The sequence below is a fragment of the Engraulis encrasicolus genome, chromosome 2, assembly GCF_034702125.1.
Source record: "Engraulis encrasicolus isolate BLACKSEA-1 chromosome 2, IST_EnEncr_1.0, whole genome shotgun sequence".
NCBI lineage: Eukaryota > Metazoa > Chordata > Actinopteri > Clupeiformes > Engraulidae > Engraulis > Engraulis encrasicolus.
In genome coordinates, this window is record NC_085858.1 from 20,168,735 (window position 1) to 20,196,234 (window position 27,500).

The following is a 27,500-nucleotide window of genomic DNA, read 5'->3' on the forward strand; positions in this document are numbered from 1 at the left end:
GGAATTATTTGGCTACAGTAAAAAAAAAAAATCGTTCTGTTTTCTGAAGAACAGAAGACAGCAGGTGAGCTGGCAGCTTTCATCACTGATCAGACATCTGCTCCGTGGGATGACTCATACATTTTTCTTGCTCTCGAAAGAGTCCAGCTGTGTGTCTGCATGATTTTTTTGTCTTTGTTCAAATATTGATGGTACGTTGGGCTTAGAAGCAACAGGATGGTGATACACTAGACTGATTGCATCAACCAGTGGGTATTAAGGTTTTGGAAAATCTTGGCTGTCTAATAAAAAGAAGATCATTGTTTATTTAGATGGATGTGCTTGAGTGCTTGAGATGTTGTTTAATTTGACTCATTATTTTGTAGGGATTTAGTTAACTTTAGTGCATGAATACAGCCCACACACAACACCTATCTTATGACTGTCGAAGAGGACTGGAAAATGAACTACACTTTTTTCTTTGATTTTTAAAAAAATGAAATATGCTGTTTTTCAAAACCAGCTAATTATACACTTTTAAATGTCATCTGAGGAGAAACAGACTGATACTTAGCAGCAGACTCAACAGTAACAGTGGCAGACGGTGCCGGAGCGTCTCGTCGCCTCGCCACTCCCTCAAGATGACCCTAAGAGCAGCGCCGTCTGCAGCGACAGCAGCGGCAGCAGTTCCATCTCCCAATTGCCCACAGCCAGTGGTGCTCACAACATCAAGCCAAACATTAAAAAGCTGTTTTCTAAACTTCCCCAAAGTCCCCAAGCGCCATCACCACCATCACCACCATCACCACCACCACCACTCCCCTCCCCTCCCACTCTCCACCCCACCCCTGTCCCTTATCCCCCCTCTGAGCCTGTGATGCCTGTGTCTTGCTATCTCTTCTCTGACTCCTTGGTGCATGGCTTCCCGACATCCTGGCCCAGGGGAAATACTTTGAACCTCAGCTGCTTAGTGATGCCACCGCCGCCATCACTGTCTAGCAGACAGGGCCAAGGAACAGTGTGTGTGAGAGAGAGAGACAGAGAGAGAGAGAGAGAGAGACAGAGAGAGAGAGAGAGAGAGAGAGAGAGAGAGAGAGAGAGAGAGAGAGAGAGAGAGAGAGACAGACAGACAGACAGACAGACAGACAGACAGACAGACAGACCGAGCGACAGAGACATAGACAGACAGACAGAGACAGAGAGAGACAGACAGACAGACCTAGAGAGACAGAGAGAGAGAGTCAAGGTTACAGACAGACAGATACAGACAGAGAAACAGACAAACACATAGAGAGAGAGAGAGAGAGAGAGAGAGAGAGAGAGAGAGAGAGAGAGAGACAGAGAGAGAGAGAAAGAAAGAAAGAGGTAAGGTTACAGGAAAAGTTACAGGCATGCAGGGCCAACACCAGAACAAAGGCCTGCCTGCCCCATCCTTGGCCATCCTGTCACTTCTTAGTCTGTAAAAGGGAAGCGTTCCTTTGCTCAGCTGTCCCCAATTCATCAACGCAAAACTTGGGCAGAAGAAGTCATGTCATTTCAGCACTGCTTTTTTCTTTTCCTTATCCTCTTTTTCTTTTTTTCTTCACAAGTTCTCTCTTTTTGGCACCGGAACTGACAAGCATGCAACACAAGCGGCAGCGGAACACTGGATTAGCGTTAAACTTGGCAACTAAACATTCCGCAATCAAAAAAGAGCAATGGGCAGATGTGTGTTGAAAGTGGTGTGTGTGTGTGTGTGTGTGTGTGTGTGTGTGTGTGTGTGTGTGTGTGTGTGTGTGTGTGTGTGTGTGTGTGTGTGTGTGTGTGTGTGTGTGTGCGTGCGCGTTTGTGTGCACACGTGTGTGTGCGCGTGTGTGTGTGTGAGAGAGAAAGTGTGCGAGTATATTTGTGAGAGAGATAGAGAAAGAGAAAGTGTGTGCTTGTGTGTGAGTGCGTGTGTGTGAGCGAGAGAGAGAGAAAGTGTGCTAGTGTGTTTGTGTGGGAGAGACAGAGAGAGAGAGAGTGTGTGTGTGTGTGTGTGCTTGCGCGTTTGTGTGACAGAGAGAATGAAAGTGTGCATGTGTGTGTGTGAGAGAGAGAGAGAGAGAGAGAGAAAGTGTGTGCCTGTGTGTGCGAGAGAGAGAGAGAAAGTGAGTGTGTGTGTGTGTGTGTCTGTCTGTGTGTGTGTGTGTGTGTGTGTGTGCACACAAACATACATTATATACACATCCTTGAAATGGCAGCAGCTGCAGACTGGAGAATGGAGTCAGAAAGGAAGAGAGGAGGAGGCTGGAAGTGCTGGAGGCTGCCTTGCTGCCCGCATGGCCACGCGACCTTGACCTTCACAGCGGCGCTCGCCCGAGAAGGAAGCTCCAGAGCACAAAGCCACAGCCTGTGATTTGAGATGTCTGTATTGATCCCTTCTCCTCCTCGCTTTGCTTCTGATGCCCAACCAAAGAGGAGTTGAGACCAAACAGAAAGCTGTTACGCACAAAAGGGCACCTTTGGAGCACTATAGCGAAAAGTGGATTCTCCTCCTGTCTTGCTTAGCTGTTGGACGGTGACAGAGGGTCAGGGTGCAGGTCAACAATGTCATACCGCTGTAACGCAATCGCTTGTGGACAAAAGACGTAGCCTTGGTTATGAAAGCAAGTTTGTGTTGTGTTGTGTTGTGTTGTGTTGTGTTGTGTTGTGTTGCTTGTGTGTGTGTTGTGTTGTGTTGTGTTGTGTTGCATGTGTGTTGTGCACACAGTTATTGTCCTGGGATTCTCATGATCACTTCTTAAGACGAAGGGAATCTTTTATGAGGAATAATAACAGACATCAGATAGACAACAGACACGAGATATTGTTAATCTTTGAAATGAAATCCATGTGTCTTACAACTTAGCTTGTATGACACCGCGTTCCCTTCTTAACAGCAATACTCAGCTCAGACTCAGCTTCCACCCAGCCCAGTTTCGAATATCTTCTTTTTTCATTTAAGGTGGAAGTGCATGAGTTGCTACATATATGTCATCACTTAACACGAAAATCTTTTGCCATGACAAAAAAAATAAAAAAATGCAATATCAACATTTTCTGTTATGATCACCCAAGACAGACGTTGAAAACCTTTAACAATATACAAAAATATATATACATATGTAATTATTGAGATACTTTTTAAAACCGTTTCAATGATTTTCTTACTTTGTATAAGGTTTCTATCAGTATGCATGCCTCATTTCACAGCACATTACTGTAAAGCATAGTGGCAGCCATTTTGAACAACCTCTTGTGTGATTCATCTGCATGCGCAATTTCACATGAGCGATCCCGAAAAAAGAGACTTATCCACTAAGGACGATAGCTGCTTTACATGTAATTCCACCAGGGGTAGCGGTTAGAGCAGCATATTGACTCCAAACTGCAGTTTGACAAGTTAATTAACCCTATACAGACGCAGACAGTGTGAAATGGTTGCATGTAGGTGTGCTTATGTGTTATCGCTCATGTAAACCAATTAGTAGCTAAATGAGACAAATGATGGGGTAGGCTGGCATTGTTACACGGTGAAGACAAATAAGAATGAGAGTCTTTGGGGGAAAGTGTTTTATTACTACTTAATTATAAAAAATTACAGGTGGCTTTGATCATTATCCATCTGAGTATGCAAAGGCTGTTATTGAGTTGCATTAGTTCCCATGTGTTGTTTTGCTTCTGGAACAAGTATGTAAACATGTGTTTTGTGTAATATCAGCAGTTGCTACTGTAAATAGCCCAAAAGGCCATCAATGGTATTACATCTCTGTTGCATATCATGATATATGGAATTAGATTCTTACTAAAGACAAAATTTGATTTGGGCTTGATGGACCTGGGCTGTGTTGTCCAAAAACTCTGATGTAGTACTTAAGCCTAAGTAGTACTGAAGTAAAGAGGTGCCCCCTAGGCAAAATACCACATAACTAAATGTTTACACATAAAATCATTTTATAGGCCTCCATACCATATTTTTTTTCTACCACATGCACATAAAATGTTTGCGCAAAGTCCATGTGTGAGGTAAAATGGTAAAACAGAGACCTATTTCTGATATCGCTCAGCGGGCACCTCATACTTAGTCATACAATAAGTACTACTTCAGAGTTTTTGGGAAACACAGCCCTGGTCAAGGATTCTGCAACAATTTGAATATTTCGGGTCAAGCACGGTTAACTGAAAGCAGTTAGACTGTCACCGTGTATGTGAAGTAGGCTAATGATGCCAAAATAGAGAGCATGTTTTGGAAATGGGTTTCCTGCCTTATTTCAGTGCTCAAAAATAGCTGTAGTGCATTTGCCTTTGTGTAGACTCGGGAATACAATGTGGAATTTTGTTTTATTTTGTTTTTGTTACTCAATGTCCTGTGAGATAGGCCGGAGCACTCAGCAACCATCTGCCCATGTCCTATTGTTTTGTTCTCTGTGGTGACAATCATATCATTGCGTCATTGTAGTCACCGTTTATAATGGCCTGTCAAACACATGCCTTACAAAAGCTTCATTGAGTGGCAGGTTGTTATTTTCTGTCCATTCACTATCAGCAGCAACATAATTGGCACCACTTCAAAGCACTCTAACGGCACCTAATCAACAAACGCTGTTGCGTCTCGTCTGGATGGATGGATGGATGGATGGATGGATGGATGCATCTATGTGACTGGAGTAGCCAACCGAGAATGTTCCCTTTCCTTTTACTTACAGTACATACTGTGCACTCTCTTCTTCATTGGTCATCATTGGTCTTTGAAGGCCTTGGAGGAACATAAGAGATGTTTGAAGACTTAAACCCGTTAAGACACGGCCCCCGTTATACATTTGCTGTTACCAGAATGGCTATGACCAAGTTGCAACATACTACTAAAGGTCCTGTGTAATGCCATAGTAGTGCAGTACTGCAGTCGTAAAGTCGACTTCACAGTGTTCCACTGGTGGAAGGGCGTGCATTATGGGGCTTCCTCCATACTGTGCAGCATCCGCTGACAGCTTTGACTGGGCCCAGGACAAAGTAATCTGAAAGGGGCCCCCTACCCAATACACACGATGTAATGAGCACCCAATTTTGGGCCCCCTTTTTTCATGGGCCTGGGACAACTGACCCGTTTGTCCCAACCTGTCTTGCTTCTGTACCTTGCCCAGGGCAAAGTAATCTGAAAGGGGCCCCCTACCCAATACACACAATGTAATGACCACCCAATTTTGGGCCTCTGTTTTTCCTGGGCCTGGGACAACTGACCCATTTGTCCCAACCTGTATACTTCTGTACCTGGCCCAGGACAAACTAATCTGAAAGGCCCCCCCTACCCCATACATACAATGAAATGAGCACCCAATTTTGGGCTCCCTTTTTTCCCCTGCGCCAAGGAGGGAAACCGACCCGTTTGTCCCACCTCGTCTGCTTCTGTGCCGGCACCGGCAGCCGCTTATCAGTGGGCTACAACACAACACAGCTCCACTTTTTAAGCCCATCAAACATCAACAGGCTTCAAAAAGCAGAGGCTCCCTCGCTTTCTTCCAGGGGGCCTGCAGCAGCCTGCTGCTCCTCGCTCCTCGCTGCGAAGATCTGGATGTTCTAAGCCCTTCGCTCTGCTCCACGTGGCAGCCAACTGGGGCACTGGAAATCAGGTCGCCTCTGTCTGCGAAGCTGATGCGTTAAAAAAAGGGCTTCATCCTGGAAGGGAGGCTATTAATACATTTTACCAAAGTCACAGGCAGTTCTGGAGTGATTAGGTGGGGGGTGGAGGGTGGAGGGCTGTGGGTGGAGATTGGGTGGAGGAGGGGTCACCACCACGTGACTTCAGCAGGTTGAGATTGACATGCTTAAAGTGCCACTTGACTCCCCCTGTTGTTTTTATGGATATGGTCTCCACCATTGCTTCCCAACACACTTTCTCAGTCACAGCTCCAATTACACAATGCATTTTACTTTCAACACTTAGAGAGTCCATTTTTTGTAGAGTGTATTTGGTCCCAGAGTACTCTCTTAAGTGTCGTTTTTTTCTGCTTTGCACCAGTTATCGTCAAACATGGGTCTGGGGTGGCAGGTGTAAAAACAAATTGCATTTGGATGCATTTATTGTCAAACACAGTGAACGGGGGTGAGAAATTGTACCGGAATGCAAATTTGTTTCCTTTTTTTCCAAATGGACGTTCATCATTATGTTTCCATTAGCCGGGACAGGGTATCGGGGGGCATAGTGGAGTAATGGCGGAGTCCACACCTCTCCGCCCCAAAGCTAGCATCCATCTGTATAGCTTAGCTCTCATGCCTGCCCTGCACCACATTGCACTGCACTGCGCACCCTACTCCAGCACACCACTTAGCACTTTAGGGCTGTAATTACCGCTTTGTGTGTGGAAGGTGCACGCTCGATCCAGACGGGAAGAAATAAATGATATTGGCAGCGTAACTAAATGAATTTGGTACACCTTTGGGGGGGGCTTGTAGGCGAAAACATTGTGTACTTGTGTGCAATTAATTGAGGGGTTTTTTTTGGCTGGAGTGTGAAGACTGGAGCGTGCTTTGAATTGTTTCACTTTATTCTGATGTGCCCTTTTTCTCTGTGTGTGTTGTTGTTTTTTTGTTTGGGGTTTCCAGAGCACTTCAAGACATCATGAGGCAGCAAGGCCCCCTGGATGCGGCCCAGTACGAGAGCGAAAACATGGCAGCGATCGACAACTCACCCCAGGAGAACACGCCTGTGCGGACATCAAAGAACCATTACACGCCGGTCCATGGCAAACCCAACCACGGTAGGCCAATGCCTCCCATTGCACACTGTAAAACATTGCAGCCAATTAAAGTTTCAAAAGTATGTTGCTCTACTGCTGAAGCCTCTTACTTCAGATGGGGTTGTCGGTGGGCCTATTCACTATTTGCTGAAAATACGGTAACACTTTATTTTAGGGACACATCTATTAGCACTAATACATACAATATTAATGCCCGTGTAAGTAACTTGTAAGGCATGTACTAAGCAAAATCAGACAGTTGTTAGACATTTATTCGCAAATGTCTTGTTCATGCACAATAAGGGATTTATTACGAATATAACCTTAGTAAGGACCTAGTAGACCTAGATTTCTATTTATGAGTAAGCAGTAAGGGCCAGAATACAATGTGTATAAGCTCCTGGTACACTGTGTGAACAAACCCTGAACAGTGTGAAAACAGATGTGGAATAAGGGTCCCTATTCTAAAGTGAAGGATTGCTCAGCTCAGATGGCTTTGGGCCCCCACACTACCTAGGGCCCCGTCTCTACCCAGCCCCCCTTGGGAAGTAAAGTGTAAGAGCATCAGTTCTGCACCAGTCTATATGGAATTGAAGTTCTCACATATTCTGATCAGTCTGTGATAGGAGAACTGGAAGCATTATATAGCAAGGATTGGACGTAAACCTCTCAATGACGGTGGGGTGGTGAGATGTCATTTTTTCATACACCAATTAGTTTTAATTGTAAAAACCCTACAATAAATGTAGAATAAATATAACGATGAGTAATAGTTTGGAAGCGAAACGAAGCTATTCCTTTGTGATAATAAATAAGTTAATGTTTGAGAAACTTAGCTCCAAGAAGTGCAGTGCATGATGGGTACGCCCTTTGTCAGAAATGCAATGCATGGCCAATGCAGCAATGATAATATTTCTGTTGTTATGTACATGGCAAATTGTTTGGATAACAACTAAATTGCACGAGTGAGGGGAGGAGCTAAGGACGTAGGTAGACGCAGAGCCGGGTAGGTTGTCTGTAGGCCTAGATTGTGTACCCATCATGCATTGCACTTCTTGGAGCTAATGTTCTCAAACATTAACTTAGTTATCACAAAATAATAGTTTAGTTTCGCTTCAAAACTATTATTCTAATGTTCTGCATGTATTTTGGGGTTTTTACAATTAAAACTAAGTGGTGCATGAAAAAAATTAAATCTCACCAACCCACCGTCATTGACAGGTGTATGTTCAATCCTTGCTATATAATGGCTCCTGTTACCTTTAACACATTGAGATGGAGAAGAGAATACTAGATGTCTCTGCTGATCAAGATTGAGCTATTTCATATATCTGTACACTTTGCTGATCAGGGGGGCGGGGCTAGGTAGTGCAAGCCTGGGTGGTGTTGGGGCCCTAGGTAATGAGGGGGACCTTGCTCGTGCGGGGGCCCTAAACCATCTGGTCTGAGCGATGCATCACTTTAGAATAGGGACCCTTATTCCACCTCTGTTTTCACACTGTTCAGGGTTTGTTCACACAGTATGTCGGGAGCTTATACACATTGTATTCTGCAACTTACTACTTACTAACAACTAGAAATATAGGCTTACTGACCCTTACTAAGGTCATATTAGTAATAAACCCCTAATTGGGCATGAACAAGACATTTGTGAATACATGCTTAACAACTGTCTTATTTTGCTTAGTACATGCCTTACACGTTACTTACACAGGCATTAATATTGTATGTATTAGTGCCAATAGATGTATCCCTAAAATAAAGTGTTACCGAAAATACTCAACTACACCATATAGGGCTGCACAATTAATCAAAAATAATAGAAAATCGTGATATAATCGAGATATCGAAGTCATGATTTTAATTGGGATTTAATCGTGGCAAAAGTGACCTACCTTCGAGAGCGTTCTTGAAGCCAGAACATACTAACAGGCTGGTATCTCTGGCACGAAATCTGTTCACCTAAGTTTCATGCTATTGCCTTTTACATAATTATTACAATTCATTTTGTTTAGCTCATCCTGTATATAATGAATTCTTGGTTATATTTCATTTCGGATTAAAAAAAAAAAATCAGCAAAAAATCAAATATCGTGATTAATAATCGTGATTATGATTTTGACCCAAATAATCGTGATTATGATTTTTTTCCATAATCGTGCAGCCCTAACACCATAACAGCATTGCAATGACATTACCAAGAGCTGTAGGTAACAGATTGAGGCATAGTCATTACACTTTTAGTGACAGTAGGGTTATAACATAGGCTCTACACTAAGGGGTTAAAGGAGAAAATGTTTTTTTTTTTTTTTACATTGGGCTCCTAATTTCACATTACAACATCATGTTCTACTCACCCCAGTAACGTGTGTGTCATTTAGAGCTCTGTTGAAGATATTCGATTTGGTTATATGATATCCATGAAATGGCTTCCTATCAGGGCTTTGAACCGGTTCAAGGAACGAAAACGAAAACCAGGAACTTTTTGTATTTTAGAGGGAACAGAAACGAAACCGGAAACTTTATTCTTTTTTATGTTCTGGAACGGGAACACACATTTAAAATAATGGTAACCGGTTAATACCGGTTAATACCGTTCCTCAAACAACAAAAAAAGTAATTATTTTCCTGCGCACGTTACCATGACGGCTGAGGTTCACGTCCTGTGCGACATCAGACATTCTCTGACTGAATGGAGAGAGAGCTGTGGATTACAAAGTCTCCACTCCACATCTTAAATAAGAGAAACCACTGTCATACAAAAGGACAGAGTTTCCATTGCATCATTGTAAGACATTGCAGAGAAGCGCGTGTAAAGCGCACCGAGAATACGTTAGCATCCATGGCCGCTTCAAATTACACACTCACAATGTCCATCATAGCGGTCCCCATGACCCAAGTCAGGGTTGAGCATGCATTTTCATCATTGACGTTTATTCTCCACTTCTCCGCTTAGGTCGTCCCTGAATGACAAAATTCTGGAGGATATTCATGTCATGCGCTTGAATAAACTGTTTGGCTCATTTGCATTTCCGTCTTTCTTGGTTACTTAACATCAGTTAGGCCTGTGGGGAGTAATCAGCTGACAGGAACGAAATTAACCGTTCCGGGAACAATATTTTTTTAGTTCTAACCGGTTCGGGAACGTCAATTTATTGGTGGAACTCATAACCAGAAACGTTATAATTCTGTTTCTGTTCGGAACGGAACGTTTGGAAAAAAATAACGGTTCAAAGCCCTGCTTCCTATGGGCCATTTTTTGCAGGCACATCATATGTTGTTCTTAATGTATTCATTATGGTACGCTACCACTCATAACGTGTAAGTGGATTGCTTGTTTTGAAAGCAGTTTTGTGAGTAATAAAGTTTTTGAACGACCAGTTAAGGCGGATGTTCGTGACATGACGTCACATCCGCCTTAACCTAGCCTGATTATCATCGACTTTCAAATCTCTTCGAAACTTGGTCTGACCAAGAGCATAACAATTAACATTTCCCAAACGGCATTTCCTAAATGGCCTCCCTTGGTTTGCTGATGATTGTTTGCTTCCCAACAAAGTGGGAGGAGTTCCCGTATTTGCGGGAACTCAGAAAGTATTGCTCTTGACCTGACTGGTAGCAAAGCTGAAGGTGTTGCGTCACTAGGAGGGCACAGCCTTTACCAGGCTCTGGGGGATTTTTTTTAACACAGAATTCTAAGGAGCTGTAGAATGTTGGGGTGAAATTCTAGAAGAACTGAGGGAAAACCAGTGCAGCGCAGATGGAAACAGAGCACAATGTCTGTATGGTATGACCATCAGAAACTACAAACTCTTGTGCATTCTATACTGTATTCGCTGTGTTGCTGCTCAGTGTGCATACTGTAAAAGCCAGCCTGTGTGTGTGTGTGTGTGTGTGTGTGTGTGTGTGTGTGTGTGTGTGTGTGTGTGTGTGTGTGTGTGTGTGTGTGTGTGTGTGTGTGTGTGTGTGTGTGCTTCAGAGGCATGTACTGCTCGGGTTGCACTCCATAGTTTCACGGCCCAATGGCTCTTGCAGACGGTATCACATACTTTCCTTTTCAACTTTCTCCAATTACCTGTCGGGGAGGTCAGCAGGCTAAGTAGGGGTTGTCAGTGTCTTAGAGCCATTACAGTAGCTTGCCTTGAAACACGCCGTGTGTTAACTCAATAGCACAGTACAAGGGCAAGTGTTACCTTGCATGCCTCGCTGTACGGTACACTAGTAGCTATTCTGTCGTAAACAGATCTGTAGTGGAGGGTGCATGTGTCTGAGTGGCACTCAGGCACCCATTGGCTTTTGCTCCAGTTTCTATTATCTCAATTCTTGTGGATATGCATTCATATGGATATTTTTTTACTCATCTTTTTTTGCTTTTGGTGCATGCCAATTAACCCATCTATCATGTTCCAAAACACAAATAGATGTTTTATTTGTCATTTCATGATTGGCCACAGTCCCCTCACCCTGGTCTGAAATTTTACCACTTTGGTCTGGTTCTGTTCTTAATGTAATTGGACAAAGTATCCAGTTCGTTTGAGGCACAAAACTATTACTTTTCTGCGTTGATTTGACCGAACTATGCTGTTTATGTTGACCTGCAGCAGGTACAGCTTTCCCTACTGGTGAATGGTACCCCTGATCAGGACCCCATATTACCAAGAGACAAATCAAGCAAGATTACAGCCAGTGGCGGACTGGGATAGAGAAACGGCCCTGGCATTTTGACCCACAACGCGGCCCCGCGGCCCCAAGACCCCCCAGTAGCCCCCCCCCAGGAAGTTGCAACAACTTGGTGACCGCGCACCACATGAAAACACATTGGTAAACACAAGGTGCATCCTGATCCTACTAGAACTAGGTGCATGGTGCATCCTACACGTCGAAAACGGTGCGTTATAACAAGCGCACTCTGCACTCGTTGGCCCGCCCCACACAGAGAGAAATTGTGAATATTATTAAAATAGTCGGCCTAGTAAACACTGAAGTTTCAGAAACCGACCTTTAAACAACAGGCACCAGGCAAGCATCAACGTGCCTACACACACACACACTATAAAATCAATGAACCAACCACTTTTGATGTCCGCTTTGCTCTCGCACCGCTTCTTTACGCAAAAGCCCCTTCTTAACGCTGTCCAGTGGACAGTGGCCCAGCTATATGATGACAAGACTATGAGTGGGAGTCAGTCCAACTTCTATGCTAACCAGTCCAGAGCTGAACGCAAAACAACATACCGTAGGCTACATCGATATGGCTACTAAAATGTATTTCAGCAAGACAAGCCACCAATTCGAGAGCCCATTACCAAGTCATGAAGTTAAGAATAAGCTTACAGTACGAATAAGAAAAACTATAACAGCCCCCAGATTACCACAAGCTAAAAAGGTTTACAGATCACATCACCTTGGCTAGTAGCGAGACTAGCCACGGACTGGCTTATGACAGTAGAAACGCAACCTTACGTGAAATAAAAAAAAACGTATCACGGCTGACACAAACAATGATTATTAATGGAAATCCTTCAGCCCTACCTGGTCTTATTCGTAGCGTCGGGCGGTGCAACACATCTTCTAATATCCATATTTGTGTGGGCGAGAGAGCTCTGCGTGCTATTCCATGTGTGAATGGCCTTGTGATTTCTTGGCGATTGCAGAGACAAAACAACACACTTCTTCATGGTCTTCTTCCAAGCAAGCCAAGAAGCTGGCATAATAGATACTACGGCATAGATTCGAACAGAACACCGTGTTTTCAGTGACAACAACCTTGAATTTATGGGACACTTCTTGTCCGCCACACACCGCAATGCTCACAGGAAGTTTATCGTCAGTCACTAGGGAAACGGAGGACTGAACTGATTAAGAAAATACCTGAAAAGACCACAAGATGGCAGCATCTCACCGCGTAGTGACCACCAAACACTACAAGTCAAGTCAAATGTGCTTTATTAACTATTTCCATTGCCGCTCCCCCTTCTTTCGTTTAATTCCTCCTCTTCCTGGACCTTCATTAATTTTTCTCAATAGCTATAATTGTCCATTCGCGTCGCGACATCTACCGTCAGTTTTTCTCTACAACAAGCTTCAGAATGTTGATGAATCTTTAGGCCTACGTTCTTTTTCTTATGGCGGGAACCGAACGTAAATAAAAAAAAATCCCACAAAGCAATGCTTTACTACAGTTGTCTCAAACAAAAGCAAAATATAAATAGGTAGGCTATAGTTTTTTTTGTATTATTTTGAACACTTTTACATCATTGGAATATATATTCAGGAAAAATACAACATGAAACATAATGAGACCCACCCATCAATATGCCACCGTCCGTGTGTAATGTATGGCAGTGTAAGTGGTATAAATAGCGAAACGATGATAATGGAACGGTGCTTGAATAGAACTTTGAACGCAGGCAGTGTAATATTTGCTTTATAGATCCCAGACGTATGAATATGGGGCCGCAACGAGCATTGGAAGGGCCGCGAAGGGTATCTAAAGGGCCGCGGCCCTTCTGGCATGTGCCCAAATGCCAGACTGTCCAGTCCGTCCCTGATTACAGCATATAATGTTGTGAGCTCTCTCTCCCTGCCTGGTAACACTCTCTAATTGAGTTCAACTATCTGCCTCTCTGCTCACTACTCACTCTGCCCTGTCTGATTAGCTACACCTGTCTCTGCTCTGCTCTGGGATGCATTTCTCGAAATCATAGTTGCTAACTAACTGGCTAACAACTACACTTTAGAGATGCACACCCCTGATCTGTTCTTGTTAACCTAACAGCTGCACTGCATTTCCTGCTCACCATCCGCAGTATACAAGGCCCTGTTTTTCAGTTCCCCTTTGTCACAACGCCTGCACCTTTAACATACTTTTCTAAACTCAACTCTGTTACTGACCTCGGACCCGCCTGATATCTGACTTCCCAACCCGACCAGCCTTCTTCCGTTACAACTTGCTTGACTACTCTCCTACCTACTGACCACCAGCCTTCTGCTGTTACAACTTGCTTGACTACTCTTCTGCTCCGGTAAATCTGACCACCAGCCTTCCACTGTTACAACTTGCTTGACTACTCTTCTGCTCTGGTAAATCTCACCAGCCTTCCACCGTTACAACTTGCTTGACTACTCTTCTGCTCCGGTAAATCTGACCAGCCTTCTGCCGTTACAACTTGCTTGACTACTCTCCTACCCCGGAAAACCCGACCACCAGCCTTCCACCGTTACAACTTGCTTGACTACTCTTCTGCTCCGGTAAATCTGACCAGCCTTCTGCCTACTGATCACGATTTCTGAGTTGCCCTGAACTGTACCTCTGCCTTCGTTCATTCTGCCCGTTTGTGTCTGTGTTCCGTCAGGATTTCCGGACCCTCCATCACCATCTCCATCGGACACATCTCTGCTGCTGGGGGGCACACACACAGGCTGCAGGACTCATTCTCCCAACTCCTTTTCCCCATGGAACCCCTGGAACCTTCTCCTTCTCCCAACTCCCTTTCCCCTGAACTTTAATAAACTTCCTAAAACGTGACGCATTTGTGGTCCGCGTCTGTCTGAACCATGACAACCCATGTACAATACTAATATAATTAATAATGTAAAAGGTGATAGACATTATATAAATATAAGCCCCTATCGTTACTATGTAATAGCCTGAATGTGCAAGTGGCAGTGGCACCGCTTCATGATTCTAAATCAACTTTTTTCGTCACCTGCCAAAAACGTATGTAGATACTAATCTTACTAGCCAAACACACACTCCCTAATTTGTCAAAGCCGCTAAGTTGTTTTCCACCAGCCAAACTGATATTTCACCAGCATTTGGTAATTACGAGCCCTGCACCTCTACAGTATGTTGGAATGAAAGAGAGGCCCCGTAGGCCTTTCGTCGGTCTGAACGTGTTGACCTGCGAAAATGGAGCCTCTACCTCTTACCGCTCAGCTGTGAGCTCGCCTGGCCGTTTGCCTGCCTTTGATTGGACGGCAGGAATAGATTCTGTGCATTGCGGGCGAAAGTGGAGCAGAGGCCTGAGCGAGTGAGGAAGTGAGCGGGCGGTGCAGTGTTCTCTCCCTCCCTCCCTCCCTCTCTTAAACTTTACAGATGGCCTCTGATGAGGAGACTCTGATGTAGCCCAAAGATTCTCTGATCCTCCTCCACCCTCCTTAAGTAGCAGCAAAGCCCTCACTTATTAAGGGGCAAGCAGACAGAAACGGAGAAAGAGAGAGAGAGAGACAGAGAGACAGAGATAATGAGAGACACAGGGAGAGAGGATAGAGGTGGAAAGAAAAAGAGAGGGAGAGAGAAAGAAAGAAAGGGAGAATGATGTCAATTGGTGTGTGAGAGAAAGTGATGAGAGAGAGAGAGAGCGAGAGAGAGAGAGAGAGAGAGAAGTTTGATGTGCGGATAAGGAGATAATGATAACCTAGCCCTCACATAAATCAGATAAAGGCAAGTTTTGATCTGAGTTCATACATGGCAACCAGATCCGATGTTTTATTAGATACCAATGACCATTTGTGTCAGGTTCATATGAGCCAGGCCAGCACAGTCTTTCATAACACGCACGCATGCACACACACACACACACACACACACACACACACACACACACACACACACACACACACACACACACACACACACACATACACCCCCCCCCACACACACACACACACACACACACACACACACACACACACACACACACACACACACACACTCCTCCCAACACATACACACACACTCTCTCTCACACACAAAACCCATGCCCCCTTCCCAACACATACACACACACTCTCTCTCACACACAAAACCCATGCCCCCTTCCCAACACACGCACACTTGCACGTCATCATTCCATGTTCATTCCTCATATGAGTGCCATCACTCAACTGGCACGTGCCTGCTCTATTGAAAGAGAGATACTTCCACTGTTCGATGTCCCACTGATTGTTGTGCAGCCCTATAAGTTACCCTTTCTTCTGGTCAGAGCAACAGCCCTTAAATATTACTGTGCACGTCCCTGGACATCATGGTTGGCAGTTGCAAAGCACAACACTTCCTACTTCTAACATGTGCTGTCTGGTTTCAAGATCCTCAATGTATTTCTAATATTCAATTCAGTCAGCACAGCCGTCTGAAAAGTCTTCCTCTGGACTGTTGAAATTTCTACGGTACTGCACAAGAGACATGTTGTACTGATGATGATAATAGATGTTTTTTAAAAGTGGGGATTCATGATTATTCTTACACCCTCCCTCCCTACATTCTTTCATATCTAGCCTGCCCGAATCTACCCCATACCACCACACTCTACCACATGCCACAGCCTCTGCGTTTGATCCCCGCACCACCCCATCCCACTACAGCTTCTGCCTCTTAACTCAGACTCAACTAACCACCCACCCACCATTGTTTGTACCCATCTCTCATACAAAGGTATATACCCCTACCCAGCCCACACAACCACCCACTATATCGAATCTACTCCTACCCAGCACACACAAACACACACACACACCAATCCACTCTTCCCACCCTGTCTTATACAGTTTCTACTCCAGCTCAGCCTCCCTAACCTCTTTTATATATACAACACCCCAGCCCTCCCTCTGTACCCTCTTTTATATCGACCCCACTTCACCCCTTCCTACCTCGCACCACCCCATGCTTCAGCCTCTGCTTTTTATCCAGCCTCCAGATCCCCAGCTCCACCCCACTGCACCCTCTGCCTCTTCACCCACAGACAACACCCACCCAGCCCTCCTTGCCCTCAGCCATCTTATATACCCAGCCCAGCCCATTCCCATCCACCATCCCCTCGTCCTTTCCGCAGCCTCTGCCTCTTCATCCATACCCACACAGTCTCTGCTGTGTATACGGCCTCCAGATCCCTGTTCCACCCCACTGCACCCTCTGCCTCTTTACCAAAACACACACACCCTCCCTACCCTCACACATACAACACCCGACCGCTGCCTCTTTTATACTGTATCTACCCCGCCCAGCCCCAGCCCCAGCCCCTCTCCCGTCCCCTCCCACCCCGTGCTCCAGCCTCTGCTTTCTATCCGGCCTCCAGATCCCCCGCTCCGGGGGATGATCTGAGAGCTGCTGCCTGCTAAGTGCCCTACTCTGCCGTCCCAGATTCCACACGCATTACGTTTCAGTCTCGTATCGCGGCACCAGACTTCTGTAGTCGCACTCCGTGAAGACTAAGGAGAGGGTGTGTGTGTGCGTGTGCGTGTGCGTGTGTGTGTGTGCGTGCGTGCGTGCGTGCGTGCGTGTGTGTGTGTGCGTGTGCGTGTGTGAGTTTGAGGAGGGAGGAGGGGGTTAGGGGTTGATTTTGTGCCACACAATCCTCTACCCCCGCCCCATGGGATGGGCATCATCCACCCTCCCTTCAACCTTCCCTCCCTTCCCCTCCCCTCCTCTCCCATCCAGACCACTCCACCCCAATCGATGCGAGACGGGCGAGCTGCACGAAAGCCGTCTGCCGCTGGTACGCACTGTTGGCTGCCATTGACGGGGACCGAGCAGGGGAGATGGAGACAGAGATGTAGGACGGAGGAGGAGGAGGAGGAGGAGAAGGAGAGAGCGAGGGAGATGGACAAAGAGGAGGATGAATAGGAGGAAGAGAGTGAAAGATAGAGGAGAAGGAAGACGGGGAGGAGGAGAACGATAGAGATGCAGGAGAAGGAGGAGGAGGAAGAGAGAGGGAGAGATAGAGGAGGAGGAAGAGGAGGAGAGATAGAGGAGTAGTGAGAGAGACAGAGGGAGAGAGAGAGAGGAGGAGGAGAAGAGAGAAGGAGGGAAATGGAGGAGGAGGCGAGAGAGAAGGAGGAGAAGGAGAGAGGGAGATGGAGAAGGAGGAGAGATAGAGGTTCAGGAGGAAGAGGTGGTGGACAAAGAGAAGGAGAAAGAGGGAGACGAAGGAGAGAGAGAGAAGAGGAGGAGGAGATAGAGATAGAGGAGCAGAGAGAGGAAGAGAAAGAGAGAAAGTTAGAGGAGTGCGTGTGTGTGTGTGTGTGAGAGAGAGAGAGGGAGAGAAAGAAAGAGAGAGTGAGGGGAAGATGGAAGAGGACGAGAGAGAGAGAGAGAGAGAGGAGGAGGAGGAGGAGGAGGAGGAGGAGGAGGAGGCGTGCAGTCGAAAGAGCCGTGGGGGGCCCTCATCTGCCTCCTCAGCGGGTCGTTGATTTTGTGCATCTCATCGATGTACATTTCTCTCTCCTCATCAACAGGGGCCAGTGGAGTGGAGTGGAGTGGAGAGGAATGGAGTGGGGTGGGGTGGTATTCAAAAAACACAGCGGTGAAGCAGTGAGCGCAAGATGCAATGACGCAGTGGCTCCAAGAGCCTGGGAAAAAAACACACCTAATCTCAGGCCCATTGTGTAGCCGCGTTATGGAGAAGATGAGAGGAGGCCAACTCGCACAGCACAGGCAGGAGCAGGCAGCAGGCAGCAGGCAGCAGGGCCTGGAGGAGGTCATGCCTGGGTAATGGCCCCGCTGACGCAGCCCGGTCCCCATGGGGCTCTTTGTTGACATCCATCATCATCTCAGCTTACACGCGCCCCTGAGACTCTTCACTTTGTCGCTCTGATTGGCTATTAGGTAGCATCGGCGCGCCCTCGCCTGACCCCTGAGGAGGCACTTGACACTTGGAGTTTGAGGTTTGGCCCTTCTTCAGCACCGTTTTGTGGATAGACGATAGATGGGCCCTGTGTGTTTGCTGTTGAGATGGACCTTTTTCTCTTTGTCGTAGGTTAAAGCTAAGGAGGTGTTGGGCCTAGCGCTTAGGTAAACAGTAAATAAAGTATTATTGCAACACTTACAGTAAGGCGCATTCAGGCCTACAGAGAACAGTGCCGGTGCCCGTTCCCGCACCTAATCTTCAATTCTGAGCGTTGAGACACCTAAAAGTTGGTTTACGTTGCAACCTGAAAAAATACTTGGTTTCTCTCTGTAAACCGTGACAACAACGTGGACATTGGTAGGACCGAGTTACAAGTCTAGGTTACAAATAATCACATTTGGAAAAGTTCAGAGCCCGGTATGAACGTGAGTGAACACTTTAGTTCTGGATGTAATTGGTGCGAGAACAGACAGCTGTGGTCGGCCTGAAATGTAGACAGTACATTGGGACCACATACTGTACCCTCAAGAAAATGTTAAAGGGGTATGCCACTATTTTGGGGCTCAATACAGTTAAAATCGTTGGCTGGGGTTTATAAAGGTGGTAAAGTGTCTTGTTTTTCATGTTCAGCGTTGTCTTGCTTTAAGACAAGTTAAAAGAGAGAATATGTCACTAAGCTAGTGAAAGTCAATGGATCCGTGTAGCTTTGTAGCATGCTACACGGATACATTGACTTTCACTAGCTTAGCGACATATTCCCTCTTTTAACTTGTCTTAAAGCAAGACAACGCTTAACATGAAAAATAAGACACTTAACCACCTTTATAAACCCCAGGCAACGATTTTAACTGTATTAAGCCCCCAAATAGTGGCATACCCCTTTAAATAATCTCTCCAAGTGTGGAATTTACACCGCGATATTTACTAGCTCTGGCTGGCCTTGGTCTCAAATGTCCCCCTTCGGTCTGGTTCTGTTCTTAAGTTAATTGGACAAAGGATCCAATTTGTTCAAGGAACAAAAGTAGCACTTTGCTGCGATGATTGGGCCAAACTATGCTCTCATAGCCCCTTGGGGCATGACATAAATACAGTGCAAGTCTGTGAACTGCTGCACTGCACAACTATTCAGCAAAAATCAAATAAGTCTGTTCCTTCTTTCTTTAGAAGAAGACCCACAAATCGGCTTTAGGTGTTATCATGTGTAATGGGTCTTACAACAAACTTAAAATTGTGTTTATACTGCAGCAGCCTGATCTCACTGATCAGATTCAGATTTTACCAAAATTCTGTGTTGGGATCATGGAAGTGGGGTCATTTGGTTGATAGGCTACCAAATTGTTGGACTAAATGAAAGAATGCCAGCAGTATAAGTCAAAACAGACCAACCAATCCAGACTCAGACCAAAACAATCCCTGAACCTTACCTATCAGTAAGAAATGTTTTTTGAGAAAAAAAATCTTTAAATCCTGAGAAAATACAAGTTGGAAGATAAGGCTGTGGGAACGTGCCTTGAGCTTTGGGAATATAGAGAAAGCACTTATGTGGGCCCATCACGGAAAGTAGTTCCTTCACCCCATCACAGATTTTTGGCAAAATCTGTGAAACTGTGAAACATATATTTCATATCACAATGGTCTGTCCACTTTGTGGAATTCCATGAGATCATGTTGACTGTAGTGGTAGAACTCATTTAGATGTAGGCATATTACAATAATGTAAGCATTCATAGGCAAATATATTAGTTGGTAATAATAGAAATGATCGAAAATATAGCCTAGCGAGCCAGACCCATACAGCAAAAAGCCAAATTCAATTTGCGGTCGCTAGGGGCGTCTAGATTTCTAGGCTAGAAAATGCACTCATTTTTTCATGAAAAAATGGAAAATGTCAAAAGTACTGTTTTCTGATATGTTCTGATATGCAGAACACCTTGATGAAACTTGTATTAAGTTCATTATGTCTAACTGTTTAACTTAAACACTTAGTGGTTTATTTTGCCTTAAGACATGTAAAAGTTTTTTATCTTTTACCTGACATGTTTCGACGGTGTTACTTCCGTCTTCATCAGAGGGTCATGTCAGGTAAAAGATAAAAACTTTTACATGTCTTAAGGCAAAAGAAACCACCAAGTGTTTAACCTTGATGCACCATTCTGTCAGGCTTCAGTAATACAATTATTGTCATAAAGCGCTTCGTCTATCCACCTTTAATATTAAATAACATTCTTTTGAAAGCCACAGACTAATCCCCTGAATCAATTAAATATTTACCAGCTTCATTAAATCATGTAGTAAAAAAAAAATCCAACCCCAGGCAATCTCGTACAGTATATGAGAGAGAGAGGTTTAAAAAGTCCTTTATTGGACCAAAAGATTCAGATTTTTACAAAGCCTTCAAAACATCATCATTTTTTAAGCAAAGCAAAGAAAAAACAAAACCAAAAACCAAACCAAACCAGTTCCCTCCTTACAGCCTCAACACCAACCTCTCCTCCTCATCCACCTCACACAACAGTCCTCCCAATCCCCAAATTCCCAAAAAAGAATCTACATAATTCACCAATTTGTAATATGCGAACTCCACCTTGACCCTACACCCCACCATCCCCTTTAAAACGTCCACGGGGTCTGTTGTCCCCTCCCCAAGATTTCTATTTTTTCGGGTTCGCCATATGGCCAACTTGGCTGAGGCCACTAAGAAGTTGAAGAGGCACACTTCCCTTTTCACATTAACCCTGTAATCAGGACCAGTGACAAAACTGCAGTGTGGGAAAGGTAGCTTCGACACATTTGCCCACCCCTGTAAACAAAAAAAAGAGTCCCTCCAGTCTTTTGCAAAAAATAAACAAATGGTCCACAGTCTCCTCCTCCCCACAGAACAGGCATTCCCTCCCCACCGCTGGATTCAGGTGCGCTATGTGCCTATTGGTGGCTATGGCTCCATGAACTAAGCGCCACTGTAAATCAGCAGCACGTTTCTCCACTGGAGGCTTATACAAGGACCTCCAGCATGCCCTTGAAGAAAAAGCTGGCCCAAACAGCTCCGACCACCTTCATGGCCCCGCTCTTCCCAATATAGTCTGGTGCCTCACTTTGACACAGGAGTCGTAGAGAGCTTTCTTGCAGAAATCTGTGAGGAGTCTTGGCTCCAGTGCCTCCTGCCACACCGGAGCCCCTCCACTCCCCAGCAGTCCTGCGTTGATGGCATTGCTTATTTTCACTGGGGGGAAACGATAGGATGTCCTCCACCCCAGCACTTCTTGCGGCTGCAGCGTTCCCAACGCCTCCCTGCAAGCCCCCGGCAGTACTGTCTGGATCTCCTCAAGCAGTTTGTGGAGGAGCCTGCCCGACCTGAACTGCAGTGTCTCCATCAGGCTTTCGGCAGACCTCCACCCAGCACCGTCTCTCAGATGGGCCAGAACGGTGATTCCAGCCTTCACAAAATGCCCTTGTATGCTCCATGAGGACAGCAGCCTTGTCCCCAGCAGCTGATTGTGGAACAAGGGTTCGCCCAAAATCCACTCCTTTGGTTCAGAGAAGATTCTCTCGATCTTAAAAGTCCTAGACCATGCAGACAACATGGACCGATATGTTGGTGTCAGTCGTGAGAGATCCAGCTGCGCCGCATCCAGCAGAAACACCTGCCGGTCATGCCTGCTCAACGATGCCGATCTGAGGATGGAGTAGGCGGAAGCTGCCCACACCACACCCTCCTCATACAGAAGTCTCTGCGCCGCCTGTAACCTGAAGGCATCCAGGCGACTCCGTATGTCGACTAACCCTTGCCCCCCCTCACACAAAGGGAGGAAAAGGACCGGGGCAGGAAGCCAGTGCTGCCCTGACCAAAAAAAGTTCACCAGTCTTCTTTGCAGTTCTTTTATCAGGTCCTCTGGTGGCTCCAGAATTGAGAATCGATGCCACAGCATGGAGGCAGCCAGGTTGTTCGTGACCAGCACCCTCCCCCTATATGAAAGTTCAGGTAGAAGCCACTGCCACCTAGACAACCTAGTCTGAACCCTCTCCAGCACCCCCTCCCAATTTATTTTTTGAAATTGTGCCGTCCCAAGAAACACCCCATACACTTTGAGACCACTCCTCACCCACTTTAAACCCTCATGGAGCAACGGTACACCCCTACCCATCCACTCCCCTGTAATGAAATCCTCTGACTTTGCCCAATTTACTTTGGCTGATGAGGCTTTTGCATAGAGCGCTAAACATTTACCTAGCTGAGTGACATCCTCTTGCCCCGATACAAGAACAGTTACATCATCCGCATAGGCAGACACCTTATATGCAGTACCCATGTAATCCCCAGGGATGGAAAACCCCCCAATTTTTTTCCTTAATTGACACAAAAGTGGCTCTATTGCCAAGCTATACAGTTGCCCTGACAGAGGGCAGCCTTGGCGTACACCCCTAGCTATAGGCACAGGGCAGCTAAGGCCACCACCCACTTTGAGGATAGCATTTGCTCCTTTGTACAGTAACTTAACCCAAGAAATAAAATCCCCCCCAACCCAAAAGCATTCAAAACATTGAAAAGATAATCGTGCCCCAAAAGGTCGAACGCCTTCATCTGATCTAATGATAAAAACCCAAGATCAAAATTTCCCCCCAAAGAAATGTCCATAAGATCTCTCATTACAAATAAGTTGTCGGATATTGTTCGTCCTGGAACACAGTAAGTTTGATCTGGGTGAACCAGGCCTGACAGATATTTTTTTAGCCTATTTGATAAAACCTTAGACAATATTTTGTAGTCAACACACATTAATGAGACAGGTCTCCAATTTTTTAACAATCCCAGATCCCCTTTTTTTGGTAGAAGTGACAACACAGCCCGCCTTGAAGAAGTGGGTAGTTGCCCTTTAAGGAAACATTCATTCAGCATTTCACAGTAATCCCTCCCCAAAACATTCCAAAACACCTGGTAAAACTCCGCTGGAAGCCCATCCAACCCCGGAGCCTTGCCTTTAGACAGCTGTTGCACTGCCTCAGAAAGTTCCAAAAAGGCCACCTCACTGTCCAGCGTCTTCCTGTCCTCCAGGGACAGCGATGGGAGCCCCTCCAACAGCTCACTGGAGCTTTCCGGGTCACAGTCAGAGTGTCCATACAGCTCCTTATAGAAGTCCATTGCCATCCGCCTCATTTCAAGGGGATCAGATGTCACAGTCCCGTCTTCACGACGCAAATAAACCATATATTTGTCCTGCCTTATTTTTCTTTCCAAGTTAAAAAAATAGGCCGTTGGGGCATCCATATCATTAATAGAGGTAAACCTGGCTCTTATTAGGGCCCCTTTCACCCGTTCTTGTAACAGCCGTCTTAACTCTTGTCTTTTCCCCGTCAAATCATGTGCATCCCCCTACACCCATTTCAATGTTCATTATCTCTTCCTCCAATCTCCTAACTCTCTTTTTCATTGCAGCTGTGCTGTTGAAGGAGTATTGCTGACAAAACATTTTGATTTGAGCCTTACCCACCTCCCACCACTGACAAACATCTTGAAAATCCCCCCTCCTTGTTTTCCATATTTCCCAAAAGAAAGAAAATTTCTCACAGAAAACCTTGTCAGTTAATAATTTTGTATTGAAATGCCAGTAGTACATTGGCTTAGGGTAAGCGGTAAAACAAAAATCCAGTGTCACCAAATGGTGATCTGAGAACCCAATAGGTACAATAGATGACCCCACAGTCCTATTATCAAGGGAAGCACTAACATAGAATCTGTCCAGCCGCGCCCCCCTCATGACCGTGTTCACCACCCTCACCCATGAGTATTGTCTTGCGTGCAGATTCCGGCTCCTCCAAATGTCTATTAAATCTAGCTCCTGCGTAATGGTCATCAAGAGGTCCCGGCTCCTCCCCAATTCTATCTAGTCTGGCATTTTCTGTACAGTTCCAGTCTCCCCCAACCACGACATATTCATCCTTAACATTTTGTTTCAAAAAGTCATGTACCGTTTTAAAAAAGGAGACACGCTCAGCCCCAGTGTTAGGTGCATAAATATTGACAAAAACAAAAGGTTGTCCCAGAACGAGCGCATGCACGGCAACAGCCCTCCCCTTCTGTACTTCAGTCGTCGTCAAAATTTGTATATCCAACCCCCGTCTAAAAAGAATAGCCGCCCCAGCACTCGTGTTCGTCCCATGAGTAAAAACACTTTCTCCTTTCCAACCCCTTACCCACTCATTTTCATTGTAACTATCAGAGTGCGTTTCTTGAAGGAAAAAAATATCCATATTTTTTTTTAAAGATGCAAGTTCAACTACTAAAGCCCTCCTCCCCCTATCTCTTCCCCCGTTGATATTTAAGGATCCCACCCTCAAAGATACCATATCAGAAAGAAGGAAAAGAAAAGAAAAAAACAAGATATGCAGAAGAAACACCCGTGAACGTGTCATGACGGCATTCATTTCTTTTTACGTCATTTAGTTTTTCCCGACGTTAGGCCAACCTTACATATGCCTATTTTCTTTACAAATCTATTCAACCGAGTAGTCTTTTTTGAGCATAGCACCTCGGAGCCAGTCTTCTGCTTCCAGTGTTGCACAAATGTATCTAGATCAGAGAAAAAATCTTTAACATCCACCGACAAACCGAAAGTGTTATCCAGAAATTAATTTATTTCAGACAGTGGATACACCGTATCCTCGGGGATATCCGCAACGTCATCTAGCTGTCTCACCCATGAAAGCTCCGACACAACAGACTCAACATCATCATCTAACTTCTCCCCGGACAGCGGCCTTTTCGAAGGACCAGAAGAGTCCGCCATCCCATCACTCTCAGCCTCTACCTCTCCCACCCTCTCCTACTGCCCCCACTCCACCCCCTACTTCGCTGTGTTCAGCCATTCCTTCCTCCTCCACCAGCCCATCACTACTTCCACCAGTGGTGTCGGTATTAACCTCAATGTTAGCGGTGCCTTCACTCTGAGCAGCTGCTCCATCGACCCCTGCGACCGTCTTCTCCCCACCCACAACTTCTCCCTCTTTGGGCACCTCACTCTCCGCCCCACCGTTGCTCTCCTCAGCCACCCGTTCTCCCTCTGCACTCTCGACTTCGCCATTTGCCCTTTTCTTAAAAGGACAGTTCATCTTAACATGACCAATGTTCCCACATTCGAAACAACGCTTCTCTCCCGTACTCGCATAAATCATGTTTCCCAAATCTAACAAGCTCTCTATCAATATCGTCGTCGGGAATAAATGGTGGTACATTCGAAATGATTACTCTTTTCGTCGGAGTAGAAAATAAAGGCGTGACAGACACGTAACTTTCACTCACCCAAATTCCTGTCTCGACCAAAAGTCCGGCCAAGTATGGTCCACTCAGGAAAACCACCACCGCCTTATTCATCCTTGATGCCGATACTATGTTATCATGGCCAACTACTTTTGCCATCTCCAACAAAACATCCTCCACCGAAACACCAGCAGCAGGGACGCACCTAACGGCGTGCTCGAGCGAGAGATCAGACGCTGAGGACGCCATCTCTCTCCCTCCCTGCACAGCAGGTGCCCCCCTGCCCGACGCACAAAAACAATCACTTACTTTATCAAAACCGACACATAAAACGGTCATATTTCGTGCGTGAAAACAGAAGAGAAACAGTTGGGAAAATTCAAAGTTCCCTCTCCCCGCGACACACTCCCACACACCTCCCCAGCATGCAAAGAGAGAGAGAGAGAGTTCTCCACTCTACCTGCCAGGGGCAGGTTACAATTACACAGTATGGTAGATTATTGACAAGAATCATGGACACCACAAGTCAATTCTCAGGAGGCTAATCCTCATCCTCATGCCCCATGATAATTACTTCATCCTCCAGATGCAACAGGAACACACAATCCTCATATGATATGCCCATAACCTCTCTTCTTTGAAGTGAGGCTATAACCCCTGAAGGCAAAGTCTCTGTAATGAATTTGTTATAGCCAGAATAGCATGACTAAGTTGTAATGAGTTAGTAAAAAAACATTTAGTAGTAATGTCATTGTAAAGCTTTATCAATGCAGAAACATTCCAACGGCAACCCAGTGTGGACTAAGAAGCAACAATGTGTCCATGGCAAATGCACAGTAAAAACATGTTGAATTGCCATCTCTTATTGTCACTTTCCATATCATTCCACCCCAGGCAGAGTCACGTGAAAGAGAGACAGATTTCTTCTCCCTCACTGCCAGGGGCAGGTTACAATTACACAGTATGGTATATTATTGATGAGAATCATGACACCACAAGCCAATCCTCAGGAAACTAATCCTCATACGCATACCCCATAATAATTACTACAGCCGCTAGATGCAACAACACACAACTCCCCACGTATTACTCCAACATCACATGACCATCAGAATTTGTTCATGTGATGAGCCATTCTCCCCCTAAGGCAAAGCCTCTACAGTACGTGTAATGAGTTTGTAGTAGCCAGAATAGCATGACCAATTTGTAATATGTCACTGTAGAAATGGTGTAGGGATGTTGCTCTGAAGCTTTTTCAGACAAAAGCAATAGCATTCCACAAGCAGATGTATTGAGATTAGACCAGAGATACTTTAAGTATATCTACTCTCTCTGATTAGACTATACTCACAGGTATGATGTTTGGGTTGAGGCGCTGTTTGTTTTTGTGATCTGTTTTTTTATTATTGACATTAAGTAATATTATTTTATCTTGCATTAAGTACTGTAGATGCCTGGAGAGGATCTGGTATGTTGTAATGTTGTGGACAAGGAGTCTTGTGTTCAAACTGACCATGGCATAATCATAGGCACATGCTCTTATACAGTAAAGAAAATGTCTTGAATTGCATTGTTCTACTGTCACCAATCCGTATTCTGGTCCAACTCCCAGCCTCCCACTGCCTCTCCACCGCTGCACGCATGGGTGTGACCGAGCGCAGTGGAGCATTTGCATACAGACTTGTGAAGTGAAAGCCCAAATTAACCCCTAGTCAAATAAAGGGGCCGCGGTGCCATGTAATGAGTTCTGTGATTTCCTGTGGGGCGGTAGAGTTGAGAGAGGACTGATGGCTGTGTGTGCATGCTTGTGTGTGTGTGTGTGTGTGTGTGTGTGTGTGTGTGTGTGTGTGTGTGTGTGTGTGTGTGTGTGTGTGTGTGTGTGTGTGTGTGTGTGTGTGTGTGTGCGTG

At 45.4% G+C, this 27,500-nt stretch overlaps 1 protein-coding gene across 1 annotated transcript in view; it reads left to right on the plus strand.

Moving 5' to 3' along the window:
• Positions 1 to 27,500, plus strand: part of LOC134470243 (protein shisa-6-like) — a 116,118-nt gene that overhangs the window by 4,038 nt on the left and 84,580 nt on the right. Inside the window, exon 2 of the mRNA XM_063224273.1 lies at positions 6,580 to 6,734. Within this exon, the coding sequence (XP_063080343.1) occupies positions 6,580 to 6,734 (155 nt within the window). The remainder of the gene's footprint in view (positions 1 to 6,579; positions 6,735 to 27,500) is intronic.